The 24,677-nt window shown below is 41.6% G+C and overlaps 1 protein-coding gene across 4 annotated transcripts in view; it reads right to left on the reverse strand.

Moving 5' to 3' along the window:
* plxnc1 (plexin C1) overlaps positions 1–24,677 on the reverse strand; it is a 201,645-nt gene that overhangs the window by 61,873 nt on the left and 115,095 nt on the right. For 2 of the 4 annotated variants that reach the window (XM_061914033.1, XM_061914031.1), the window contains exons 2-7: positions 21,030–21,117; positions 19,320–20,511; positions 19,099–19,221; positions 7,168–7,299; positions 6,997–7,097; positions 5,166–5,271 (exon numbers count right to left, since the gene is read on the reverse strand). In XM_061914033.1, the coding sequence (XP_061770017.1) occupies positions 5,166–5,271; positions 6,997–7,097; positions 7,168–7,299; positions 19,099–19,221; positions 19,320–20,348 (1,491 nt within the window). In that variant the 5' untranslated portion in view covers positions 20,349–20,511; positions 21,030–21,117. The remainder of the gene's footprint in view (positions 1–5,165; positions 5,272–6,996; positions 7,098–7,167; positions 7,300–19,098; positions 19,222–19,319; positions 20,512–21,029; positions 21,118–24,677) is intronic. The other 2 variants (XM_061914032.1, XM_061914034.1) reach the window with 2 other exon arrangements.

A 24,677-nucleotide genomic window follows, 5' to 3' on the forward strand; every position in this document is an offset into this window, starting at 1 on the left:
GTCTAATGATAATGTCAATGAGGGACTTTTAATCACTGCTATGCTAAAATTATAAGTAATATTGATACTGTTGTTGATAATATTAATTTTTGTTTCACTACTTTTGGTTTGTTCTGTGTCGTGTTTGTGTCTCCTCTCAATTGCTCTGTTTATTGCAGTTCTGAGTTTTGCTGGGTCAGGTTTGGTTTTGGAATTAGACTGCATTGTCATGGTATTGTTTATTGTTTATTGAATGGATCCCCATTAGCTGACGCCAAGGCGATTGCTGGTCTTCCTGGGGTTCATATAGGAACATACAAAATTGAAATACAAAGAATACATGCATTACCAAACATTGATACAATGGAAAAATACAACGTGAGATAAAAAAAGCTAGTTAAAACCAGTATTAAAAATTCACGTCATGTGGGCAGCTGCAATAAGTGTATCTTCAAAGCTGTCTTGAATGACAATTTACTTTGTGAGAGATTAATGTGTGATGACATTATATTCCAGAATGATATACATCTATACATGACTGTATGTTTGAGGAGATTGGTCCTGGGGGCAGGAAGTGCCAAATAGCCATTGCTGGCATTCCTAGAGTCATAAGTATGTGTGTTAGTCAATTTTAAAAACTGTTTGTAAAAGTAATCTGGTGATTGATCTGAAATGATAGTTCTAAAGAACAAAAGGAGATTACACTCCATCTTTTGTTCAACAGACAACCAGGACAGGCGTGAATGCATAAATGAAATATTAGTGCGCAATGAACATTTAAGTAACAGTCTAGCCGCTCGGTTCTGAACAAATTGAAGTTTGTTCAGTTCAAACTTAGTTCTAGCGGACCATATTATAGGACAGTAATGAAGATGACAGAAAAGCAAGGCCTGTATAACTTGACCCATTGTTGAGGATGTCAAGAAGGTGGAGCACTTTCTGACCATGGCTAAACCTCTTCCCATTTTCATTAAAACACTATCGATATGATCGGACCATGATAGTTGACTGTCTAATAGCACACCAAGCAGTTTTGCTTTTTTGACCTGCACAATAGGTATATCTAACATTGAAATGTGAAACTGAGGGTCTTCAACAAGCATATGCCTGGATCCAAAAAGAATGCTTTTTGTTTTGTCAATATTCACAACAAGTTTACTATCATTTTCCCAGCGTGACACTCACTCCAGGTCCTGATTTAAGTTATTTTCTAGGTGATTTAAGGTAGAGCCAGTGCTGTATAGAGTTGTGTCATCTGCATACATAACCATATTGGTGTTTGTTGTAACACAGGGAAGATCATTAGTAAAAATAATAAAAAGTAAAAGGACATAAGCAGCTTCCTTAAGACACGCCGCAGTAATTATACTTGCGTTCAGATAGGCCACCATTAAAACACACTCTGATCTTCCTGATAGATAGCTCAACATCCAAGAAAGTGACATACTATTAAAACCATATTTTCTCAGTTTGGAGATCATTATGTTGTGATCGATACGACATCGAATGCCGCACTAAAGTCAATCAGGACAGTACCGACCATCTTCTTGACATCCATTTGTGACAGCCAGTTGTCAGTCAGCTGAGCTAGAGCAGTAGATGTTGAGTGACCTTGTCGATACGCAATCTGGGAACACGACATCAGTTTGTTGTAGGCAAAGTAATCTTGAATCTGTTTGAAAACAAAATTTTTCCCTCAATTTACTAAGAACAGGAAGTATGCTTATAGGTCTACTGTTTTTACCAGTAAAATCTTTATTTTTGTCCTTGGGTAGAGGGATGACTTTGGCCTCCTTCCAAACACCAGGACAGACTCCATATCTTAATGATTTATTAAATATATGACAAATCTGAGTTGATACATGGCATGCCGCAATCCTTAATTTGCCATCTAGCATGTCCGTCCCAGCAGGTTTATCAGATGGCAGTGATGACAACAATTTCTCAATATCAGAACTAACTGGTACGAAATTGGACTTGCAGTTTTTACACTTCATAATATGATTTTCAATTAATGTTCATGAGGAGGAGCCATCAGAAGGCGTCATATTCACTCTCAGATTTTCCACCTTGTTTGTGAAGAAATTATTAAAATATGTGGCAATTTCCATTGGCTTAGTCAGGTAAGCTCCATCAACTTCTATATACGAATTTGTTTTACATGATGTCTATCTGTGTTGGCCCTGCGATAAGGTGGCGACTTGTCCAGGGTGTACCCCGCCTAACGCCCGATTGTAACTGAGATAGGCGCCAGCGCCCCCCGCGACCTCAAAAGGGAATAAGCGGTAGGAAATGGATGGATGGATGATGCGGATCTTCCCATTATTTGATTTAAAATTTTCCACAATTGTTTTCCATTATGTCTAAAGTCATAGATCTTTGTCTGATAATATACCTTTTTATCACCTCTATTTATTTTAGTTACACGATTTCTTAATTTACGACAGGTCCTCACATCAGAAAGTAGACCAGAAGAGTCCGCCAACTTTTTAGCCTGGTTACGTTGCTTCTAAAGTGCTTTGAGCTCGTTCCCTAACCAGGGGGCGCCATTTTTCTTTGACAGTTTTCCTGACAGGAGCATGCTTATCTGGAATCTGCAAAAAATACTTCATGAATGTGCTCAAAGCAGCTTCAGGATCCTCCTCAAGACACACAGTTTCCCAGTTAACATATTTCACATCATCTATATATTTTACTTCATTAAAATATTTATAAGAACTTTTATGTATAGTCACACTAGGAGCTTTGCAGAGCTTGGTCTTACTCCTTATGGCACTTAAGTTGTGGTCCGTAAAGCCTAGAGCTATTGATACTGTTTTAGTGCATTTATCAGGAACATTAGTGAAAAGGTGGTCAATGCATTTGGATGACTTTAGCCCATTTCTATATATAGCTGATCTGGTTGGTAGTGTAATGGTCTGTGTGAGGTTACAGGCATTTGCTACAGCAATAAGTTTATTTTTCAGTGGGCACATAGCAGACCAATCAATGTTTGTGTCCCCAGTAAAATGTATCTATCTGTTCTCATCACTAGATTTATCCAACATCATGCATATTAAATCCAGGTATTTTATATCTGTACTAGGTGGTCTATAGCAGCACCCAAACAGTATGGGTTTGGTCTGTGGCAGGTGAACCTGGATCCACAGGGCCTCAATATCAGTCAACATTAAATCATGTCTTACTTTCACAGGAATGTGACTCTGCACATACACAGCTACACCTCCACCCTATCTTGGTCTGTCCTTCCTAAAAATTGCGTATCCATCTACAGCTAATTCAAAACCCTCAAAAGAGTCAAGATGGGTTTCAGATATTGCCATAATGTGTATATCATTAGACTTCATTAACATACATAAATCAGATTTGATTTCTTAAGCTACAAATATTCAAGTGAGCCATCAGTAGGCCTTTGCCGAGTAGTTTAAGATTGTATGAAACCATGATTAAGAGAGAGAGCGATTAATGACATATTGCTTTTTACATTTGACCCTGAAACACAGTAGTGTAGGCCTGCTTTGAGGCATAAAAAACACGTACAGGGAGACATATACAACAATGCCCAACTAGTACATAGGCATGAGATCTGCAACTGGAGCAAAAAACTAAAGGATACAAAAAACTAAAGAATAAAAAAGGGAAACAATGAGTGATAGTAATTATGTGTGTGTGAAAAGTGTCCATGAGTAGACACAGTGGTCCTACCTCGCCGCAGATAGTTCCTCAGACATCGAATTTGTCCAAATCACTGATGTCGTTGATGACCATGACTTTCTCCTCTTCTGGGGTCGTACCATTCAGCTTGATAAACACTTTCCAGCTGGCAGTCCATTTAGACTGAATTTTGCTTTGCTTCCTCAGGATTCGTCCGCGTCTGGCGATCTCACCATACCTCTTGATGAGGTGTTCGTTAATGTGCACCTCCGTTCCTTTTAAATTTGCGACCCTGTTTTAGAATCGCGATGTTGTTCTTTCTGTTGGTGAAACGAATGATAATCGCTGGAGTCGCTCCTTTGGTTCTCATAGACAGGGTATGACAGGCTTCAATGTCGCTCCTGTCCACGGAGATCCTCCTGCTCCCCAAAAAACTGACCACCTGCTGCTCCAGCGATTCCGCCTGCGACTCGGATTGAAGTCCCTCTCGCCCTTTGGGACCGTTCTCCCGGGCTGCCACACTGGCGTATGACCGATGTTTGGTCTTCAGTCCGCTGACGATCACGTTGTTCATGCGGGAGTACTGCTCCAAGTCGGCCACGCGACATTCCAAAACTTTTATAGCCTTGTCTTTCTCCGTGTTCAGTCTTTTGAGTGACTGAATGTCACCCATCAGATCCAGAATTTTCTTTTGCTGGTCAGCAATTGTTGCAATCTCAGCCGACAAGAACTGAAGAGATTTGTTAATTTCTTCCATGTCGTCCTCAGGGGGGTAACCGCTCTCCGTGGCTTGGGACCCATGCTAAACTGGGCAACGGCTAAGGCTCGCCTAGCCCGGCTCCAGTGCAACTTGGATCTAGGCTAGAAACGAGCCACACTAACGTAGACACTTAGCGACGCCGGATGTGACTATTTTACCGGGCACTCAAGGGCTTGCTGTGAATGGTTTTGTTGGATTGATTAGAATTTTTTATTTTTATTTTTTTTAAATCGATTTAAAAAAAGATGAGAATAGATTTTGAATCGCACAACGTGAGAATCGCGATTCAAATTTGAATCGATTTTTTCCCACACCCCTAATATGTATGTATGTATATATATATATATATATATATATACATATAAAAAGAGAGGACCTAAGATGGAACCTTGAGGAACACCACTAGTATAACTAAAGACGTTGAACAAATGACTACTGACTGCGTGTGAAGTAAACAAACGTCTTAGTTACATAAATCCCATTATTGAAAAAAGAGAGGACTTAAAGAGGTACCTTGAGAAACCCCTCAGTTATGTAAATCCTACATTTGGACCCCAGTGTTCTACATTTGCTAGCAAGGTTCAAATTTACAACAAGAGCACTGTAGTGTTTTTAAGAATGTGCTGTAAATATTTGAAATGACCTCAGGGGGCCGGTAAGGTGTCATTCCCAAACAGCCGTTAATTCTTAATTCTTTTTTCCCCACATTTGGCAGTTAAAAACAACAATATCATTAAAAACCGTATGTAATATATGTTGTTCAAGCTCTTACCCGACCATCACTTTGCTTTTCCACGCTGTAGGAAATCATCTTTGGCTGGTAGTCCTCCACAATGGACAACCAGCTGGAGTTTTGGCATTCATCTTTAAAAGTACACCTGGCAAGAAAAAAAAAAAAGGCTATCATGATCACCGTGCTTCTGAGTAGGGATGCAAAATTCCGGGAATATTCAAAGTTGGAAACTTTCCATAGGAATTAATGGGAATAAACATTGAATGCAACATGTCAGATATTGCAGGATGATTAGTAGCTAAAACAACCTGATTTCATGCAGATTCAGTTGCATTTCCAACCCTTTCTGTGCATTCCTCCATCACATGTGCAATGCATTCTTCCATCACATGCACAGATAATTCCCAGCATGCTTCACACTACAGCAGGGCTATTGAGGCCACACTAGTATTTGAACCCAAGGACTTCATCCAGTCAGGTAAGTGTTGTTGATATTACTGGGGTAAATATATTTGATCTATGGTATGTAAGAGGTGTAATTGCTTGCTATTGTATTACTGTAGGCTACTCTTGCAGACTTGCACTCTGTTCCTGTACTTGTTATATGATTTTGGGGCCACTATCTTTAGCAATCTAGGTTTATGTACCACCACAGTCTCATAATGAACCGAAAATATTTCTTCGTTAGCCGCCATGCTAATTTTCTCTATGGTAAATCCCATTCATTTATGCCAACAACCTTAGCGATCCGAATTTACTTTTTTTTTGTGATCTGTAAAGTTCTACTAGCAAATACTATATCGAAACGTGTAGTTTCCTCAGCCTTCTGTTCTGCTAGCCATTCTGTTGTCATACAAGAATGTAGCTTATAGTTTGATTTAGCATGCTGATTGTCGGGAACCGAGGTGGACCACTTGCCTGTGCATCGGTTGGGGACATCTCTGCGCTGATGACCCGTCTCCGCTCGGGATGGTCTCCGGCTGGCCCCACTATGGACTGGACCCTCACTATTATGTTAGATCCACTATGGACTGGACTCTCATACTATTATGTTAGATCCACTATGGACTGGACTCTCATACTATTATGTTAGATCCACTATGGACTGGACTCTATTATGTTAGATTCACTACGGACTGGACTCTCACACTATTATGTTAGATTAATTATGCACTGGACTATCATTATTATGTTAGATCCACTATGGACTGGACTCTTACTATTATGGTAGATCCACTATGGACTGGACTCTTCATATTAGGTTAGATCCACTATGAACTGGACTTTCACAATATTATGTTAGATCCAATATCGACTGGACTCGCACTGTTATGTTAGAGCCAATATGGACTGGACTCTCACTATTATGTTAGATCCACTATGGACTGGACTCTCACAACATTATGTTAGATCCACTATTAACTGGACTCTCACACATCTGCGGTCCTCTCCAAGGTTTCTCATAGTGTTTCGCATTGACGTCCCACTGGGTTGTGAGTTTTTCCTTGCCCTTATGTGGGCTCATAACGGAGGATGTCGCTGTGGCTTGTGCAGCCTTTTGAGACGCTTGTGATTTAGGGCTATATAAATAAACATTGATTGATTGATTGAGTGTTCATGTATTCATCTCGCCTATTTCTATTCATTTGTCCATCAGTAACATATTGTTAAAGACTACTCCAATTGTTTAGCTGACTATTTATATCTGTGTGTGGCATTGTTTTACAAGCTTCTCATCTTATTCTGCAGAATAAGATTTGACAAATCAAAAAAATGGTCAAAATTCATAAACTTCCCGAGCTTAACTTCCCATGGTAAATTTCCGGAAACTTCCCACCCCTTTGCATCCCTACTTCGTATGTGTCCAAACCTGTTTTTTGCATGGCACCACACACAGCTGGGATCCTGCGCTGACCAGTAGTCCTGCAGAGTTCTGTGGGTGTGGCACTTTGACACGGGCACACGCTGCACCTGCAACACAACCACCCTCAGCGACGGCATCTGACTTTTGCATTCATCTCGACGTCGATCAGACGCCTACCGTATTACTGAAGGCCGCGTAGACATGTTGACGCCCCGCGTCCAGCTGCATCCTGGGAAATACCTTACTGTCGCCGTCGGTGCGGTGAAGCAGCGTGGGACAAGTGGTGTGATAGTTCTTGTCCACGTTTAGCTGATGACAAGCAGACATGGAAGAATATTCATTACCACGCGAATAAAGTCTTATTTAGTGAGACGAAAATGGCAGACCACAAATAAAAACTACTTGGAGTTGCATTACTTGTGGTTACTACTTCTCATTAGAGAGAAACAAGCTGACCTCTGCAATGAGTGTTCTTGAAAAGGCCTTACTCTTATCTCTTTTTTGAATAGAGCTGTCAAACAATGCATTTGTAAAATCACTTTAGTCACACTGATGAAATTTGAATAAATGCAATTTAAGATGAAGGAATAAAGGTTGTTCGCGGTAAAACTCCTTACGGTTAGTACAAACCCTGTTTCCATATGAGTTGGGAAATTGTGATAGATGTAAACAAACAGAATAAATAATAAATAAATATGATAAATGGGTTGTACTTGTATAGCGCTTTTCTACCTTCAAGGTACTCAAAGCGCTTTGACACTACTTCCACATTTACCCATTCACATACACATTCACACACTGATGGAGGGAGCTGCCATGCAAGGCGCCAACCAGTACCCATCAGGAGCAAGGGTGAAGTGTCTTGCTCAGGACACAACGGACGTGACAAGGTTGGTACTAGGTGGGATTTGAACCAGGGATGCTCGGGTTGCGCACGGCCACTCTCCCACTGCGCCACGCCGTCCCGAATACAATGATTTGCAAATCATTTTCAACCCATATTCAGTTGAATGCACTACATAGACAAGATATTTGATGTTCAACTCATAAATTTTATTCTTTTTTGCAAATAATAATTAACTTAGAATTTCATGGCTGCAACACGTGCCAAAGTAGTTGGGAATGTGCATGTTCACCACTGTGTAACATCACCTTTTCTTTTAAAACTCAAACGTTTGGGAACTGAGGAAACTAATTGTTGAAGCTTTGAAAGTGGAATTACTTCCCATTCTTGTTTTATATAGAGCTTCAGTCGTTCAACAGTCCGGGGTCTCCGCTGTCGTATTTTACGCTTCATAATGCGCCACACATTTTCGATGGGAGACAGGTCTGGGCTGCAGGCGGGCCACGAAAGTACCCGCACTCTTTAACGAAGCCACAATGTTGTACCACGTGCTGAATGTGGCTTGGCATTGTCTTGCTGAAATAAGCAGGGGGCGTTCATGAAAAAGACAGTGCTTGATGGCAGCATACGTTGTTCCAAAACCTGTATGTACCTTTCAGCATTAATGGTGCCTTCACACCCCCATACCATCACAGATGCTGGCTTTTTAACTTTGCGTCTATAACAGTCTGGATGGTTCGCTTCCTCTTTGGTCCGGATGACACAATGTCAAATATTTCCAAAAACAATTTGAAATGTGGACTCGTCAGACCACAGAACACTTTTCCACTTTGCATCAGTCCATCTTAGATGATCTCGGGCCCAGAGAAGCCGGCGGCGTTTCTGAATGTTGTTGATAAATGGCTTTCGCTTTGCATAGTAGAGCTTTAACTTGCACTTACAGATGCAGCGACAAACCGTATTTGGTGACAGTGGTTTTCTGAAGTGTTCCTGAGCCCATGTGGTGATATCCCTTAAAGATTGATGTCGGTTTTTGATACAGTGCCGTCTGAGGGATCGAAGGACACGGTCATTCAATGTTGGTTTCCGGCCATGTCACTTACGTGGAGTGATTTTCTCCAGATTCTCTGAACTTTGTGATGACATTTTTGACCGTAGATGTTGACATCCCTAAATTTCTTGCAATTGCACTTTGAGAAACGTTCTTAAACTGTTTTACTATTTTCTCACGCAGTTGTGGACAAAGGGGTGTACCTCGCCGCATCCTTTCTTGTGAAAGACTGAGCATTTTTTGGGAAGCTGTTTTTATACCAAATCATGGCACCCACCTGTTCCCAATAGGTGTTTGATGAGCATTCCTTAACTTTATCAGTATTTATTGCCACCTTTCCCAACTTTTTTGTCACGTGTTGCTGGCATCAAATTCTAAAGTTAATGATTATTTGCAAAAAAAAAAAAGTTTCAGTTTGAACATCAAATATGTTGTCTTCGTTGCATATTCAACTGAATATGGGTTGAAAATGATTTGCTAGTCATTGCATTCCGTTTATATTTACATCTGACACAATTTCCCAACTCATATGGAAACGGAGTTTGTATTACCGTTAAAACCCGGACGAAGGTAAAACCGGACTTCGATAAACTCACCGACCGATGCTACCGTTCCTTTCCTGGGGAAGCAAGCTAGCTCGCTAATCGCTGGCAAGCTTAGAATATAATGTAAATGCTGGATTATAAAGACAATATAACATGCATCCATAAACGTGGATGCATTTGCAAAAGTGCAATATATTGATCTGTACAATAATCTATTTATTTATATCTGCACCTTATTGCTCTTTTATCCTGCATTTTACCATGAGCGAATGCAACAAAATTGTGTTCTTATCTGTACTGTACAGTTCAATTTTGAATGACAATAAAAAGGAAGTCTAAGTCTATGACTAAGGTTGATGCCGCAAAATGCAGAAATGCAGAAATTCAAGTGTGAATGTAACCAGAAAAAAATCATTCATGACATGACTGAAAAAGTCTGGCATGACATTTACAAAAAGACCATACCAAGAGAATTTTAACATTTAAGTGACAATTTCGACAATTTTTTGGAATGTCCAATGCTAATAAATATATGGGCAGTTAAGCGACGGACTGCTTTAAATCGAAATAATTGTTGTTGGTTTTAGATTTTAAAAAATGTGGACATTACCTTACAAAATAAATTAATATGTTTACTTTTCACATAAAACTATTATTTTATGTGGTTGAAGTCAAATGTCTCAGGTTAAGGAAGAGGAAGCCACAACGTGATGAAACTAGAAAACCTTAGTCTCCTACTCTTACAGTTTGTTCCTGCTGACTTCCTACTTAATAAAGGAACTGCAATTTTTTTTTCTATAACTTACAATCCTTATGTAGGACAGGAACACGTTTTTTTTTTTTTTTAACGGATTCTAACTCATAAATAAAACGTCAGCTAACCTTGCAGCCAACGGGAAATTCTCTAATCTGCCTATAAAGTGCTCTAAAAACACCCATCAAGGTTTTATATACACACTGTAAGTAAATATGTAATTTAGTAACATTGACAATAACATGTAATATATACATGATGTAAATATATATTTAATGTAGAACATTGACAATAACATGTAATATATACATGATGTAAATATATATTTAATGTAGTAACATTGACAATAACATGTCATATATACATGATGAAAGTATATATGTAATGTAGTAACATTCACAAAAACATGTAATTTATACATGTAAGTATATATGTAGTATCTAGTAACATTAACAATAACATGTAATATTGACATAATTTGCTCATTTTAAGCGTACGGTGGCGTTTAATTTCACAGACTCATCACAACGTTCATCTTCAACAACAACACTACTACTAATCATGGCACACTTTGTGAGGGACAAAAAAGACCACTTTGGGACAAATGATGATCCAGAAACATATTTCTGAGCCCGAATATACGGACGATGAGCTACAAATTGTAGAAGCTCAGTAGTAATTACATCCAGCAAGTAGAACTAATGCTAAGTGCTAAATATTAGAGATATATAGATTATGAACATAATAAAACAATAAGATACTGTACAACGCCTGCTCTGTTATATCTTCCCGTTTATATGAACAATTAATCACAATCCAGGTAAAAACATAAAAACAAACAATAGATTCATGCAGAAAAAAAAAAGTTTTTTGTTGTGTCCCTCACCATCTTTGTCTTGAAGTTGGATGTTAAGGTTGACCAACTTCTCAGTTTATGTCTACTATCCAGGTGAGAGGCCTGGTTCATAATCTAGAGTTAACTTTCAGTATGTCAATATATCAGCATGAGCTAGTTACCATTTAAGAAATATGCACTGCTAAAATAGTTATTTACCAGTAGCGCTTATATGAACAATAATGCTAATATCTTAATATTCAGGTCGTAAGATGCAAATGGACTATACTTGGCAATTCCATCCATCCATTTTCTACCAATTGTCCCTTTCAAGTGAAGTATGCTGGAGCCTGTCTCAGCTGCATTCGGGCGGAAGGCGGAGTACACCCTGGACAATTGTCACAACGCCCGAGAGGGGCAAGGGGTAATAAATGGATAGATGGATGGGCTTTATGGGCACAATATTATACTCCATATAGCTGCATTGCTTGCCCTATATTACAAATTAGAATGCATAAAACAATAAAAATTGTGTTCTTGTCTTTAATAAAGAGTGTGTGTGGAGAGACGGAGCCAACGAGCCGACAGCGGGCGGAGGAAAGCAGCATCCCTTGCCGAGATGGAGGCGAGAAGGCGGGGCGTGCGGCGGAGAGAGGAGGCGTGTCGCACTCTGAGCCGCACGGTAGCAACAATCAGCGCACACCACACTGCTGCGCGCAATCACGTCATCTGCTCCTCCAGCATAAACAGGGGGAAGGAGGAACAGAGAGGAAAGAGTAGGAGAAGGAACCCACTGGAGGAGACCGACCACGACCAACGAACAAGCGATCAGACCGAGAGACGATGCGACCCCGCAACAGACGCAAACCCCGGACACCGCAGGGTGCACCGCAGACAGAAGCAGGAAACGCCCGCGCACTGCAAAGTGCCGCGACAACCAGGAAGTCCGTCACAGTGGCGCCGACGTGGAAGAGACGACCGGAAGCGGAAAGCGATGACGTCATCTGGGCTTTGGTTGCGAGCTACAACATGCTGCTCAAGGAACAGCGTCAGGAGACCCAAAGGCTGCTGGCGCTGATGAACCAGGTGGGAGGAAGCGGCGAGGATATTCCTGAGGGGAAAGCCGAAAAAAACGCCGGTGGGAACACAGCAGAGAACCTCCACATGGGAGGCGGAGCTGGCCAGGCGGCAGTGGCAGCAGCTGGTGGCCTGCTGCTGCCAACAGCTGCCAGGGCGAGCTGTTGGCCAAGGAGAGGGAGGACGAGTTCGCCTGTCTAAATGGTGATGACATTGAGGAAGACTGTAGTGCAGAGGAGGCGCCCTCTGCTGGAGACAGAGGCACGGCCAGTGGAGCGGGCAGCTGGAAAAGTTGAAGAGGAAGAAGATGAATTAAATGAAGAAAATGATGAAGAGGAAGAAGTTGAAGATGGTGAAGAGGAAGTTGAAAAATTTCAAGAAAAAGAGGAAGTCATGGTGGAAGAAAAAATTAAAGAATCTCAAGAAGGTGAGAAAGAAGACAAAGGACCTGGAGAAATGCAGGACAATAAGGAAGACGAAGAAGAAGTTGAATCTCAAAAAAGTGAGGAAAAAGAAGAAATACCTGGAGAAATGCAGGAAAATGATGAAGATGAAGAAGGTGAAGATGAAGACGAAGTTGAAAAAACTCAAGAAAAAGAAGAAGTGCTTGGAGAAATGCAAGGAAAGGACGAAGTAATCAAAGAGGACAAAGAAAAAGTCGAAAAGACTAAAGAAATTGAGAGGGAAGAAATGCCTGAAAGAATTCAAGGAAATGATAAAGACAAGGGAAAAGCCAAAGAGACGACCACGAGACCCACCTCAGCGCCCCGCTGTCATCTTGCCCCGCGATGGGGGGGGGGGGGGGGTCGAAAGGTCCAAATTTCCCGGTCAGGATAAAGAAAAAGAAGAAAAACAGCAGGGTGATGATGATGACGAGGAAGACCCGGTTGATGGTGATGATGATGAAGAGGAGCATACTGATGATTATGATGAGGAAGACCATGGTGATGATGATGATGAAGACGAAGGGGACAAGGAAAAACTCGAAGAGGACAAGGAGAAAGGCAAAGAAATTGAAGTTCGGGAAGACAACGATAAAGGCAAAGAAGTCAGAGGGCCGCAGCAGTTTTTTTTCCGCTCCTTGAAGAAAAGGTGGGGGGGAGTAAGCTCAGCCGGACTGAAGCCCGACTTCGAACCGGCGGTGGAGGTATGTGGAGAGACGGAGCAAACAACGGGCGGAGGAAAGCAGCATCCCTAGCCGAGATGGAGGCGAGAAGGCGGGGTGTGCAGTGGAGAGAGGAGGCGTGTCGCACTCGGAGCCGCACGGGCACAGCGCACACCACACAGCTGCGCGCAATCACGTCATCTGCTCCTCCAGCATAAACAGGGGGGAGGTGGAACAGAGAGGGATGAGTAGGAGAAGGAACCCACAGGAGGAGACCGACCACGACCAACGAACAAGCGATCAGACCGAGAGACGATGCGACCCCGCAAAAGACGCAAACCCCGGACACCGCAAGGTACACCGCAGACAGAAGCAGGAAATGCCCGCGCACTGCAAAGTGCCGCGACAACCAGGCAAGACTTAACACATGTTGAAATAATAAATGAAAGTCAAACCTGCTATGATGCGTCCTGTATTCCTGTATCCATCGTCACTACAACCCAAACATGGACGGCAGGAAGTCCGTCACAGTGTGAATGACAAAACTCCCCCCCCAAAAGTGCAGTTCCCCTTCAATATATACAGTACAGGCCAAAAGTTTGGACAAACCTTCTCATTCAATGTGTTTTCTTTATTTTCATGACTATTTACATTGTAGATTGTCACATCAAAACTATGAATGAACACATGTGGAGTTATGTACTTAACAAAAAAGGTGAAATAACTGAAAACATGTTTTATATTCTAGTTTCTTCAAAATAGCCACCCTTTATGTACTCTGATTACCACTCTGCACACTCTTGGCATTCTCTCCATGAGCTTCAAGAAGTAGTCACCTGAAAGGGTGTTCACTTCGCAGGTGTGCTTGAAGCTCATCGAGAGAATGCCAAGAGTGTGCACTAATAATAAAGATACACAGACTATGAACGTAATAAAACAATAACATACTGTACAATGTCTGCTCTCACTGGGATGCTGACTGATGGAATTTTATATCTTCCCTTTTTACATGAAGAATGAACAATCCAGGTAAAAACATAAAAACAAACAATAGATCCAGGCAGAAAAAAGCTTTTTTGTGTGTCTTTCTCCCCATCTTTTTCTTGAAGTCTGATGTCAAGGTTGACCAACATCTCAGTTTAAGTCGACTATCCAGAGTGACATGTGGACTTTAGTTGACCTGGGCATGTGTGTTTTCTCTCCCTGGCACCCTCCCCCATGCTAAACTGTTGCCCTTTCCTGAGTGACCCCCCTCCCCTTCTGGGCCAACGACACCCTCTCCCCTTCACAGGACCTTGGGCATTCATTCCACTGGGGTACTGTATGTTAATGAGCATGGAGGGTGGGACTTCTGAGAATGTATAATTGTCATTACATATTCTAAAAGAGTTAGAACAAGCTGGAACGAACGGATGTGTCGTTCTGGTTTGGTCTCGCTTTGCAAAGCTTGTTATTATTTGTTTGTTACTTTAATAAATCATTTTAAAGCTATTTGTCACTAAAGGATCGTCTTTAAGAAATTTCCACGACAAGTTGAACCTTGACCTTGAAACTAGAATAGAATACATGTATTCAGTTATTTCACCTTTTTTTTGTTGGGTACATAACTCCACATGTGTTCATTCATAGTTTTGATGTGACAATCTACAATGTAAATAGTCATGAAAATAAAGAAAACCCAATGAATGAGAAGGTGTGTCCAAACTTTTGTAGGCAATGTCCTTTGTTGTGGACATAGTGGCAGTTCTTTCATCACATCATCTGTTTTCTTGTTAAATATTTTATGTAAAACAAACATTTGTCACTCTACCTACCCATATTTCTTTGCATGTTTTATTTGTACATATACTGTACGTTACAGAATAGAATAGAATAGAATAGAAATGTCCGATAAATGCTTTAAAATGTAGTATCGGAAATCATCGGTATCAAAAAGTAAAATGTCTGACTTTTTAAAACGCCTCTGTACAAAGTGGTACACGGACGTGGGGAGAAGTACAGAGCAGTTGCGTCTCTCAGTCATACTTGCCAACCCTCCCGATTTTCCCGGGAGACTACCGAATTTCAGTGCCCCTCCCGAAAATCTCCCGGGGCAACCATTCTCCCGAATTTCTCCCGATTTCCACCCAGACAACAATATTGGGGGCGTGCCTTAAAAGGTACTGCCTTTGCGTGCCGGCCCAATGACATAATATCTACGGCTTTTCACACACACAAGTGAATGCGATGCATACTTGGTCAACAGCCATACAGGTCACACCGAGGGTGGCCGTATAAACAACTTTAACACTGTTACAAATAAGTGTGAACCCACACCAAACAAGCATGACAAACACATTTCGGGAGAAGATCTGCACCGTAACACAACAGAACAAATACCCAGAACCCCTTGCAGCACTAACTCTTCCGGGATGCTACAACATACACCCCTCCCCACTACACCTCAACCTCCTGCAAGCTGCTGTTTTGAGGCATGTTCAAAAGAATAATGCACTTTGTGACTTCAATAATAAATATGGCAGTGCCATTTTGGCATTTTTTTTTTCCATAACTTGAGTTCGATTTATTTTGGAAAACCTTGTTACATTGTTTAATGCATCCAGCGGGGCATCACGACAAAATTAGGCATAATTATGTGTTAATTCCGCCACTGTATATATATATCACCTTTATTGATCACTGTGGTGCTAAATTTCCCCCAAGGATCAATAAAGTGATTAGATGGGGAGGCCCGTCAGGGGACCATCTAAATCAGGGGTCTCAAACTCAATTTACATGGGGGCCAGTGGGTGCAGAGTCATGGTGAGGATGGACAGCAATAAAATATTTATTTAAAAAAAAAATATATATATATATATATATATCTGTGCAAATAAGACATGTGCTCAACAAAGAAATATTGCATCTCTCACTTTTCCTGGAATTGCCTTTCCTCACCACTAACCTTTCTCCTCACTGCAGGCTTTGAAAAAGACATGTCTGGGGTTGTGGAATAAATTTGTATTTAGCCGACGTACAGAGAATGTTATTTCCGCAATGTGTATCGTTGCGCTTTTCCTCCCTACAGCAACACAGCGGTGGGCGGATAATAGTACCGGGAAAGCGAGTGCAAAAAAGTGACAGCCCCCGGACTGTTATCCGGTGTCATACAGAAATATAAGTATTGTTCATCGTGTGAGGAAATGCAAATTAAACAATAAAAAAAACAAAAAAATGGTTTGAATTGGGCCAGGTTATCAAAGACTGTTATTACTGACAGGTGTTGCGGCATGACTGCAGCCAGGCACATAAGAAAACCCTCGTCTCCATGGCAGCATCCCTATCGCTTTCATTCATTTGCCGCTTTTCCACTAACCCAGAGGTAGGCAACCCTGAATGTTGAAAGAGCCATTTTGGACCCAAATAAGGCTGTCAAGCGCCATTCATATAAAACTCGCAAGCCGCACTAACATTAAACATTCATATCAAGGTGGCCTGCCAGCCTCGTGTGTGAGACCCCTGATCTAAATGGTCCCAAGTGTGTGAATATGAGTGTGAATGTTCTCCGTCTATCTGTGTTGGCCCTGCGATGAGGTGGCGACTTGTCCAGGGTGTACCCCGCCTGAGATAGTCTCCAGCAACCCCCGTGACCCCGAACGGGACAAGCGGTAGAAAATGGATGGATGGATTAATAAAGTACTTTCTATTGTATTCTGTGGTGCTGAATTTCCACCCCAATAAAGTACTTTCTATTCTATTCTATAAAGTACAAACCCCGTTTCCATATGAGTTGGGAAATTGTGTTAGATGTAAATATAAACAGAATACAATGAATTGCAAATCCTTTTCAACCCATATTCAGTTTAATATGCTACAAAGACAACATATTTGATGTTCAAACTGATAAGCATTTCTTTTTGTGCAAATAATCATTAAATTTAGAATTTGATGCCAGCAACACGTGACAAAGAAGTTGGGAAAGGTGGCAATAAATACTGATAAAGTTGAGGAAGGCTCATCAAACACTTATTTGGAACATCCCACAGGTGTGCAGGCTAATTGGGAACAGGTGGGTGCCATGATTAGGTATAGAATCAGCTTCCCAAAAAATGCTCAGTCTTTCACAAGAAAAGGATGGGGCGAGGTACACCCCTTTGTCCACAACTGCGTGAGCCAATAGTCAAACAGTTTAAGAACAACGTTTCTCAAAGTGCAATTGCAAGAAATTTAGGGATGTCAACATCTATGTTCCATAATATCATCAAAAGGTTCAGAGAATCTGGAGAAATCACTCCACGTAAGAAGCATGGCCGGAAATCAACATTGAATAAATGTGACATTCGATCCCTCAGACGGCACTGTATCAAAAACCGACATCAATCTCTAAAAGGATATCACCACATGGGCTCAGGAACACTTCAGAAAACCACTGTCACTAAATACAGTTTGTCACTACATCTGTAAGTGCAAGTTAAAGCTCTACTATGCAAAGCGAAAGCCTTTTATCAACAACACCCAGAAACGCCGCCGGCTTCTCCGGGCCCGAGATCATCTAAGATGGACTGATGCAAAGTGGAAAAGTGTTCTGTGGTCTGGCGAGTCCACATTTCAAATTGTTTTTGGAAATATTTGACATTGTGTCATCCGGACCAAAGAGGAAGCGAACCATCCAGACTGTTATAGACGCAAAGTTGAAAAGCCAGCATCTATGATGGTACGGGGGTGCATTAGTGCCCAAAGCATGGGTAACTTACACATCTGTGAAGGCACCATTAATGCTGATAGGTACATACAGGTTTTGGAGCAACACATGTTGACATCCAAGCTGCCCTCTAAGCGCCGTCTTTTTCATGGACGCCGCTGCTTATTTCAGCAAGACAATGCCAATACACATTCAGCACGTGTTACAACAGCGTGGCTTCGTAAAAAAAAGAGTGCGGGTACTTTCCTGGCCTGCCTGCAGTCCAGACTTGTCTCCCATCGAAAATGTGTGGCGCATTATGAAGCGTAAAATACGACAACGGAGACTCCGGACTGTTGAACGACTGAAGCACTACATAAAACAAGCATGGGAAAGAATTCAATTTTCAAAGCTTCAACAATTAGTTTCCTCAGTTCCCAAATGTTTGAGTGTCGTTAAAAGAAAAAGTGATGTAACACAGGGGTGAAAATGCCCTTTCCCAACTACTTTGCCACGTGTTGCAGCCATGACATTCTAAGTTAATTATTATTTGCAAAAAAAAAATTGTTTATGAGTTTGAACATCAAATATCTTGTCTTTGTAGTGCATTCAATTTAATATGGGGTGAAAAGGATTTGCAAATCATTGTATTCCGTTTATATTTACATCTAACACAATTTCCCAATACCAACCGGGTTTGTATTTAAAGAAATATGAGTAGGTAGAGCGACAAATGTTGGTTTTACATAACATTTAACAAGAAAACTGATGATGTGATGAAAAAACTGCCACTATGTCCACAACAAAGGACATTACGTACAAAATAAAGACATTTAGACCTAAGACAAATGTTAAATGCAATTGAAATCAAATGTCTCAGGAGGTTAAGGAAGAGTGCCACTGCATTATGAAACTATCCTTGGACTCGTACTCTTTGTTCCTGTTTGACTTCCTCCTCAAGGGGCAAGCATGCGGCATTATGAACATGTTGGTCTTGTTCGAAATTACTTTTTCATGCCAGGTTACAAGGAGTAAGACGCAAAAAGTGCGACGGATGGCTGTCTATCAATTAGACGTGACCGTAGGCGATTGGCGACGGGATCATCCGTAGCACACGTTGAACGTAAAAAGGGGTTTGCTTTGCACGGACACACTTTCAGTTATTCTGGGACAGGTGTAGATGAATGAAAAGGTTGGTAAGTCACATGTCAGACAAGCACTGACTGATAAGACCTACCTTAATGAGCTGGCCATCTCCTGTCCCAATGAAGACGACTATCCACGCTCCTTGTGTCACAGCCAGTACAGAAGTCATGGAGGTCTTCTTGAAGAGCACCTTCTGGGGCTGCAGCTCTCCAGGCTGAGGAGCACAGACACTGGCGTTAGACGGGCAATCCAAGTTGAAAATCAGTCCATGTCCTTCCGCAGCCAAAATGGTGACCCAGGTGATGGACCAACCTTAGTGGGATTGTAGGTTTTAGTTGAGGTACTGAAGTCTTGATCATCATTTTCTTTTATGTTCCGATCAAGGGTGATGTTGAACAAAACCAGCTTGGTGTTGCTCAGCTCTCCGTCCACACTGAACACGCCGACCCAGAGGGGCGAATGCGCCCTGCCCGAGACCACTGAGGAGGCTACGAGTCTGCTGCCCTTACCCCCGGGAATGATGAGGGACGCTCCTCGGAACGACTTCATGGTATCCACTTTATTTGGTTGGGCTTGGAGCCATAGGAGGCGGACTTTGTTACCGCCGGCTTCGGAAGAAGGCACATTGGCAAAAAGATAGATGATAGAATCTATCTGAAATCCGTCCACAAAGTCCACGTCGCCTTTGCTTCTAAAGACCGGGGTGACAGAGTCACCAGAGATGGAGAAGATGCCTCCTTGGTTCCCTGCTTTTTTATTCTGGTGGTGAACGGTGTCATAGAGGTACAGGACCTCCGTATTCAAGGTTGAGCACATGTTCTGTGAGGTCTTGTTTTTGCTTTGCTCTAGGGCGGTCATAATGTAAACGCCACGGCTAGCCACAGACACCAAGAATGCCATGGACGCGCTCGGGTGCCTTGAGGGTCCCACTATAATGTTCTCCCTGTAGACCACCCTGGAGATGTTGGACAGTGCCAGCAGCTCGCAGTATCCGCACTCGTTGTCCGTTACACCGCAGCTGATGAGGGTTTTATTCGCCAAAAAGGGCAACAGCATGTGGACGCTGAACGTAGCGTTCCATCCAGCCTTCTCCGGGACTCGGTAGAACTGCGCAGAATCACTTTTGCCAATGAGAACCCCTCTCTGGTTCACGGTCTGGACCAGGTTCAGGTCGCGGTTCAGCTGGTACAGCCTGTCTGCTGCGGCTATGTATACGGCATCGGGCGTGGTGACAAAGTGGCGGATGTCTCCTACCACGGTGAAGTTTACACCTGCCACCGAGCAGCGACTTGCTTCCGGCCAAAGAAGACTGATGAGAACAATCCACAGCAGCAACATCATCAGCCAGACTTTCGAATCGGGACTGTCACCCTGCTGTTGTCGCTCTGGAGCATTGCGTAAAAAGCGCAGGACGCGCAACCACAGAGGAGAAGTGACTCGGGTGGGAGGGAGGGCGCTCGGTGGCTAACAGACATCTTCTTCTTGACATACTTCAGCCGAAAACCTAACAATTAAGCATCAACACTTAATGCCTGAAGCAAATTAACAAGAATTTGATATAAAACATTCTTGACAACAAATGGCACCATTTATAATCAAGCACTACAGAATCTGTTGCAAAGATACCAAAAAGAAAGGTGTTCATCTCACTTTAAATGTATTTTTTTTCCACATGCACACCTCTAAAACGATTGAAAGTCAAAATCTTTTCTCATTTATTCTTCTTTAAGACCCACTAAGAATGAAAGCAACACATCATTCCTAAAAGCTGTGCATTGCTGACCCCTTGTGACTCAAACTAAGACTACATAAAAATCATAGTGCTGTTAGGTGCACCTTTTTTCAAATGTATTTTGCCTATCATTCACAATCCCTATGTAAGACTGGAACACATTTTTTTCCTTTTGTTAATGCATTCTAAGTCGTTAAAGTACGAAGTAGCTAAAAATGTAGTGTGGATGGGGGCGTGGTCGGCCTGGCCTCAAAGCCCAAGCTGACAGGTGAGCGTTGTTGTCTAATCACCTGTCTCCTTTATCAGCAGCGTCCGAGGCCATGAGAGGAAAGAAGAGACCAGACACACGAGCAAGCTGAGGCCGCGAGCAAGACAGGCCTGAACATAAAACAGAAAAATAAGACTTTCTGAACCCTGGACTTCGGGTCCCACAGATTCTGTCGGTCCAGAGAACCCGCGCACACAGAGCCTTTCACATCTAACTAAAGGAATTACACTATTGCGCCAATAAAGCCCTCTAAAAAACATACAATAACTCCATCCATCCATCTTCTTCTGCTTATCTGAGGTCGGGTCTCGGGGGCAGCAGCCTAAGCAGGGAAGCCTAGACTTGCTTCCCTCACCCCAGCCACTTTGTCCAGGTCCTTCCGGCGGATCCCGAGGCGTTCCCAGGCCAGCCGGGAGCGATAGTCTTCCCAACATGTCCTGGGTCTTCCCCGTGGCCTCCTACCGGTACATAAAATAACCGCCAACAATTTTTCCATTTACATGTCGTGACTTGAATAGCAAACAAGTATTAGCAACATTGTTATTATAAGCGCTGACGCAGGCGATCTATTTATAGCGGCGCTGTAATTACAGAGAGCGAACTAACTTATGCTGCTATAGTGACATGTTGAGTTGGTGGAAGTTAATTCTAAAACAGGGGACCCAAAACATTCAAAATTGTTTGACTTGGGGGGCCCACATTGAGTTTTAAGAATTCAACCGAGGGCCGGGCTATGTGTTTATTTGTGTGAGATATAGATATATATAGATAGATATATATATATATATATATATATATATATATATATATAGATATATATATATATATATATATATATATCTATATATATATATATATATATATATATACACATACATACACACTAGGGATGTCCCGATCCAGGTTTTTGCACTTCCGATCCGATACCGATATTGTTTTTGCACTTCCGATCCGCTACAGATACTGGCCGATACCGGCCTATCCGAGCATGTATTAAAGTTTACAGTTATTTAGCCTACTTAGTTGTCGGATTCATGCTGGAAAGATTTTAGTACTCTGGATAACAACTAGCCAGCTGAATTAGGTGAGTTTGAATAATACACAATAGTATGTATTCAAGGATTAACACAAAATATCAAAAATTATACATGACAAACAGAAATGGCATCATTAAACAGTAAAAAAGTGAACAGTATAAAGTGCAAATAATGCTGTAAACATTATCTAAAAAAGCAAAACACACAAACAACCGGAGTGGAATGAAATGTCTATAACTCAGCATCAATACTTGCACTTGAACAAGTGTAAACTTAAAAAAAAAATTTATGTGTATATATATATATATATATATATATATATATATATATATATATATATATATATATATATATATATATATATATACACTCCCTTCAATTGTTTGCCCCAGTCAAGGGGGGCAAACAATTGAAGTCCAAGCATAATGGGGAGATTCTAACAAAGACGAGCACTTCAAGATGCTCAGGTGTCAGCCTGCTCCTGTTCATTTATGATGAGCGCTAAAAAGCCTCTCACTCTAAAGAGTCATTAAAATGTCTTACAACTTTACCACCACGCGTGACTTTATTGTGGCATGTTTTACACTCCACCTCTTCATCTTTTTCGTTTTGTGGGGTAATTTTAATTCACACGGTCGTCTGAAAGGTTAGAACACAGACTTGTGGATGTTTTGAAGGTGTGTTAGAAAATGCGGAACGGAGTCTAGGGAGCAACAGAAGAGTGGAATGTATTACTTAAATCGGTTAGTTGGAAAACACGGATCGTAGTTTTAAAAAAAAAAACTGGATCTGGATCGGTATTTTCCCATGCCTTGCCGATACGCATTTTTTGGCAAATACCGGCGGCCGATCCGATCCAAATATATATAATGTATACCCCTGTTTCACACTGTTTTAGATCATAAATCATGTCTCTCACCTGGATAGTAGAAGGTTGTGGCCATAACCCGAGAAGTTGGTCAACTTAGACATCAACGTAGACCCAGAGATCAATCAACCAATGTTTACTTATATAGCCCTAAATCAAAAGTGTCTCAAAGGGCTGCATAAGCCACAACGACATCCTCGGTTCAGATCCCCCAGGAGATGGCGAGAAAGGCACGAAAAGACGCTTATTTGCACCCACCTGCGTGAGAATTATGATTAATTCTTCATCCAAAGGGGAAGATATAAACATCCCATCAGTCGGCATCCCAGTGAGAGCAGACATTTTACTGTAAGTGGTTGTTTTATTATGTTTGAAGTTTGTATATCTTGATTAGCACTTAGCAATACTGCTACATGATGTTTAATGTTTCACCATTGCTGCATCTTTTTTTAGCACACAGCTTCTAAAAATTGTAGGTCATTCTCCTTATATTCAGGTTCAGAAATATTTCCCAACTTGTCCCTCGTGAAGTCTGCATGATTAGTAATATTGTTGTTGAAGGGAATTATATATTAACATTCCGTCGTATTGCCCTGCAATGAGGTGGCGACTTGTCCAGGGTGTACCCCGCCTTCCGCCCGATTGTAGCTGAGATAGGCACCAGCGCCCCCCGCGACCCCAAAGGGGAATAAGCGGTAGAAAATGGATGGATGGGCATTCCGCCATATTCTTAAAATGAGCAAAACACGTACATAATTAACATTATTAGGAATGTGCCTGTTATAACATTACATACAGTCCTGGTCAAAAGTGTACATACACTTGTAAAGAACATGATGTCATGGCTGTCTTTAGTTTCCAATCATTTCTAAAACTCTTATTTTTTTGTAATGTAGTGATTGGAGCACATACTTGTTGGTCACAACAAACATTCATGAAGTTTGCTTCTTTTATGAATTTATTATGGCTCTACTGAAAATGTTGCTGGGTCAAAAGTATACATACAGCAATGTTAATATTTGCTTACATGTCCCTTGGCAAGTTTCACTGCAATAAGGTGCATTTGGTAGCCATCCACAGGTTTCTGCTTGAATCTTTGACCACACCTCTTGACAAAATTGGTGCAGTTCAGCTAAATTTGTTGTTTTTTGTGACATGGACTTGTTTTTTCAGCATTGTCCACATGTTCTCAATGGGGTTTAAGTCAGGACTTTGGGAAGGCTATTCTAAAACTTTAATTTTAGCCTGATTCAGCCATTCCCGTACCACTTTTGACGTGTGTTTGGGGGTCATTGTCCTGTTGGAACCCCCAACTGCGCCCAAGAACCAACCTCCGGGCTGATGATTTGAGGTTTTCCTGAAGAATTTGGAGTTATGTCCAATTTACTCTCTGTGAAGCACCAGTTCAATTGGCAGTGGAACGGGCCCAGAGCATAACACTACCACCGCCATGCTTGACAGTAGGTTTGGTGTTCCTGGGCTTTATAGGAAAATAGAGCAACTTCTATTACCTCCACTGTTGGCTGACTTTTGTCAGCGTTTATTTACAAGTTAGAATGCATATAAAAAAGAAAGATATTCTTATTTGATTGATTAAAACTTTTATTAGTAGATTGCACATTACGGTACATATTCCGTACCATTGACCACTAAATGGTAACACCCAAATAGGTTTTTCAACTTGTTTAAGTCGGGGTCCACGTTAATCAATTCATAGTAGTGATGGGTCCGGCAACACCGATGCATCGGCGCATGCGTCAAACTC

This window comes from Nerophis ophidion, linkage group LG10 (assembly GCF_033978795.1).
Source record: "Nerophis ophidion isolate RoL-2023_Sa linkage group LG10, RoL_Noph_v1.0, whole genome shotgun sequence".
Lineage (NCBI taxonomy): Eukaryota > Metazoa > Chordata > Actinopteri > Syngnathiformes > Syngnathidae > Nerophis > Nerophis ophidion.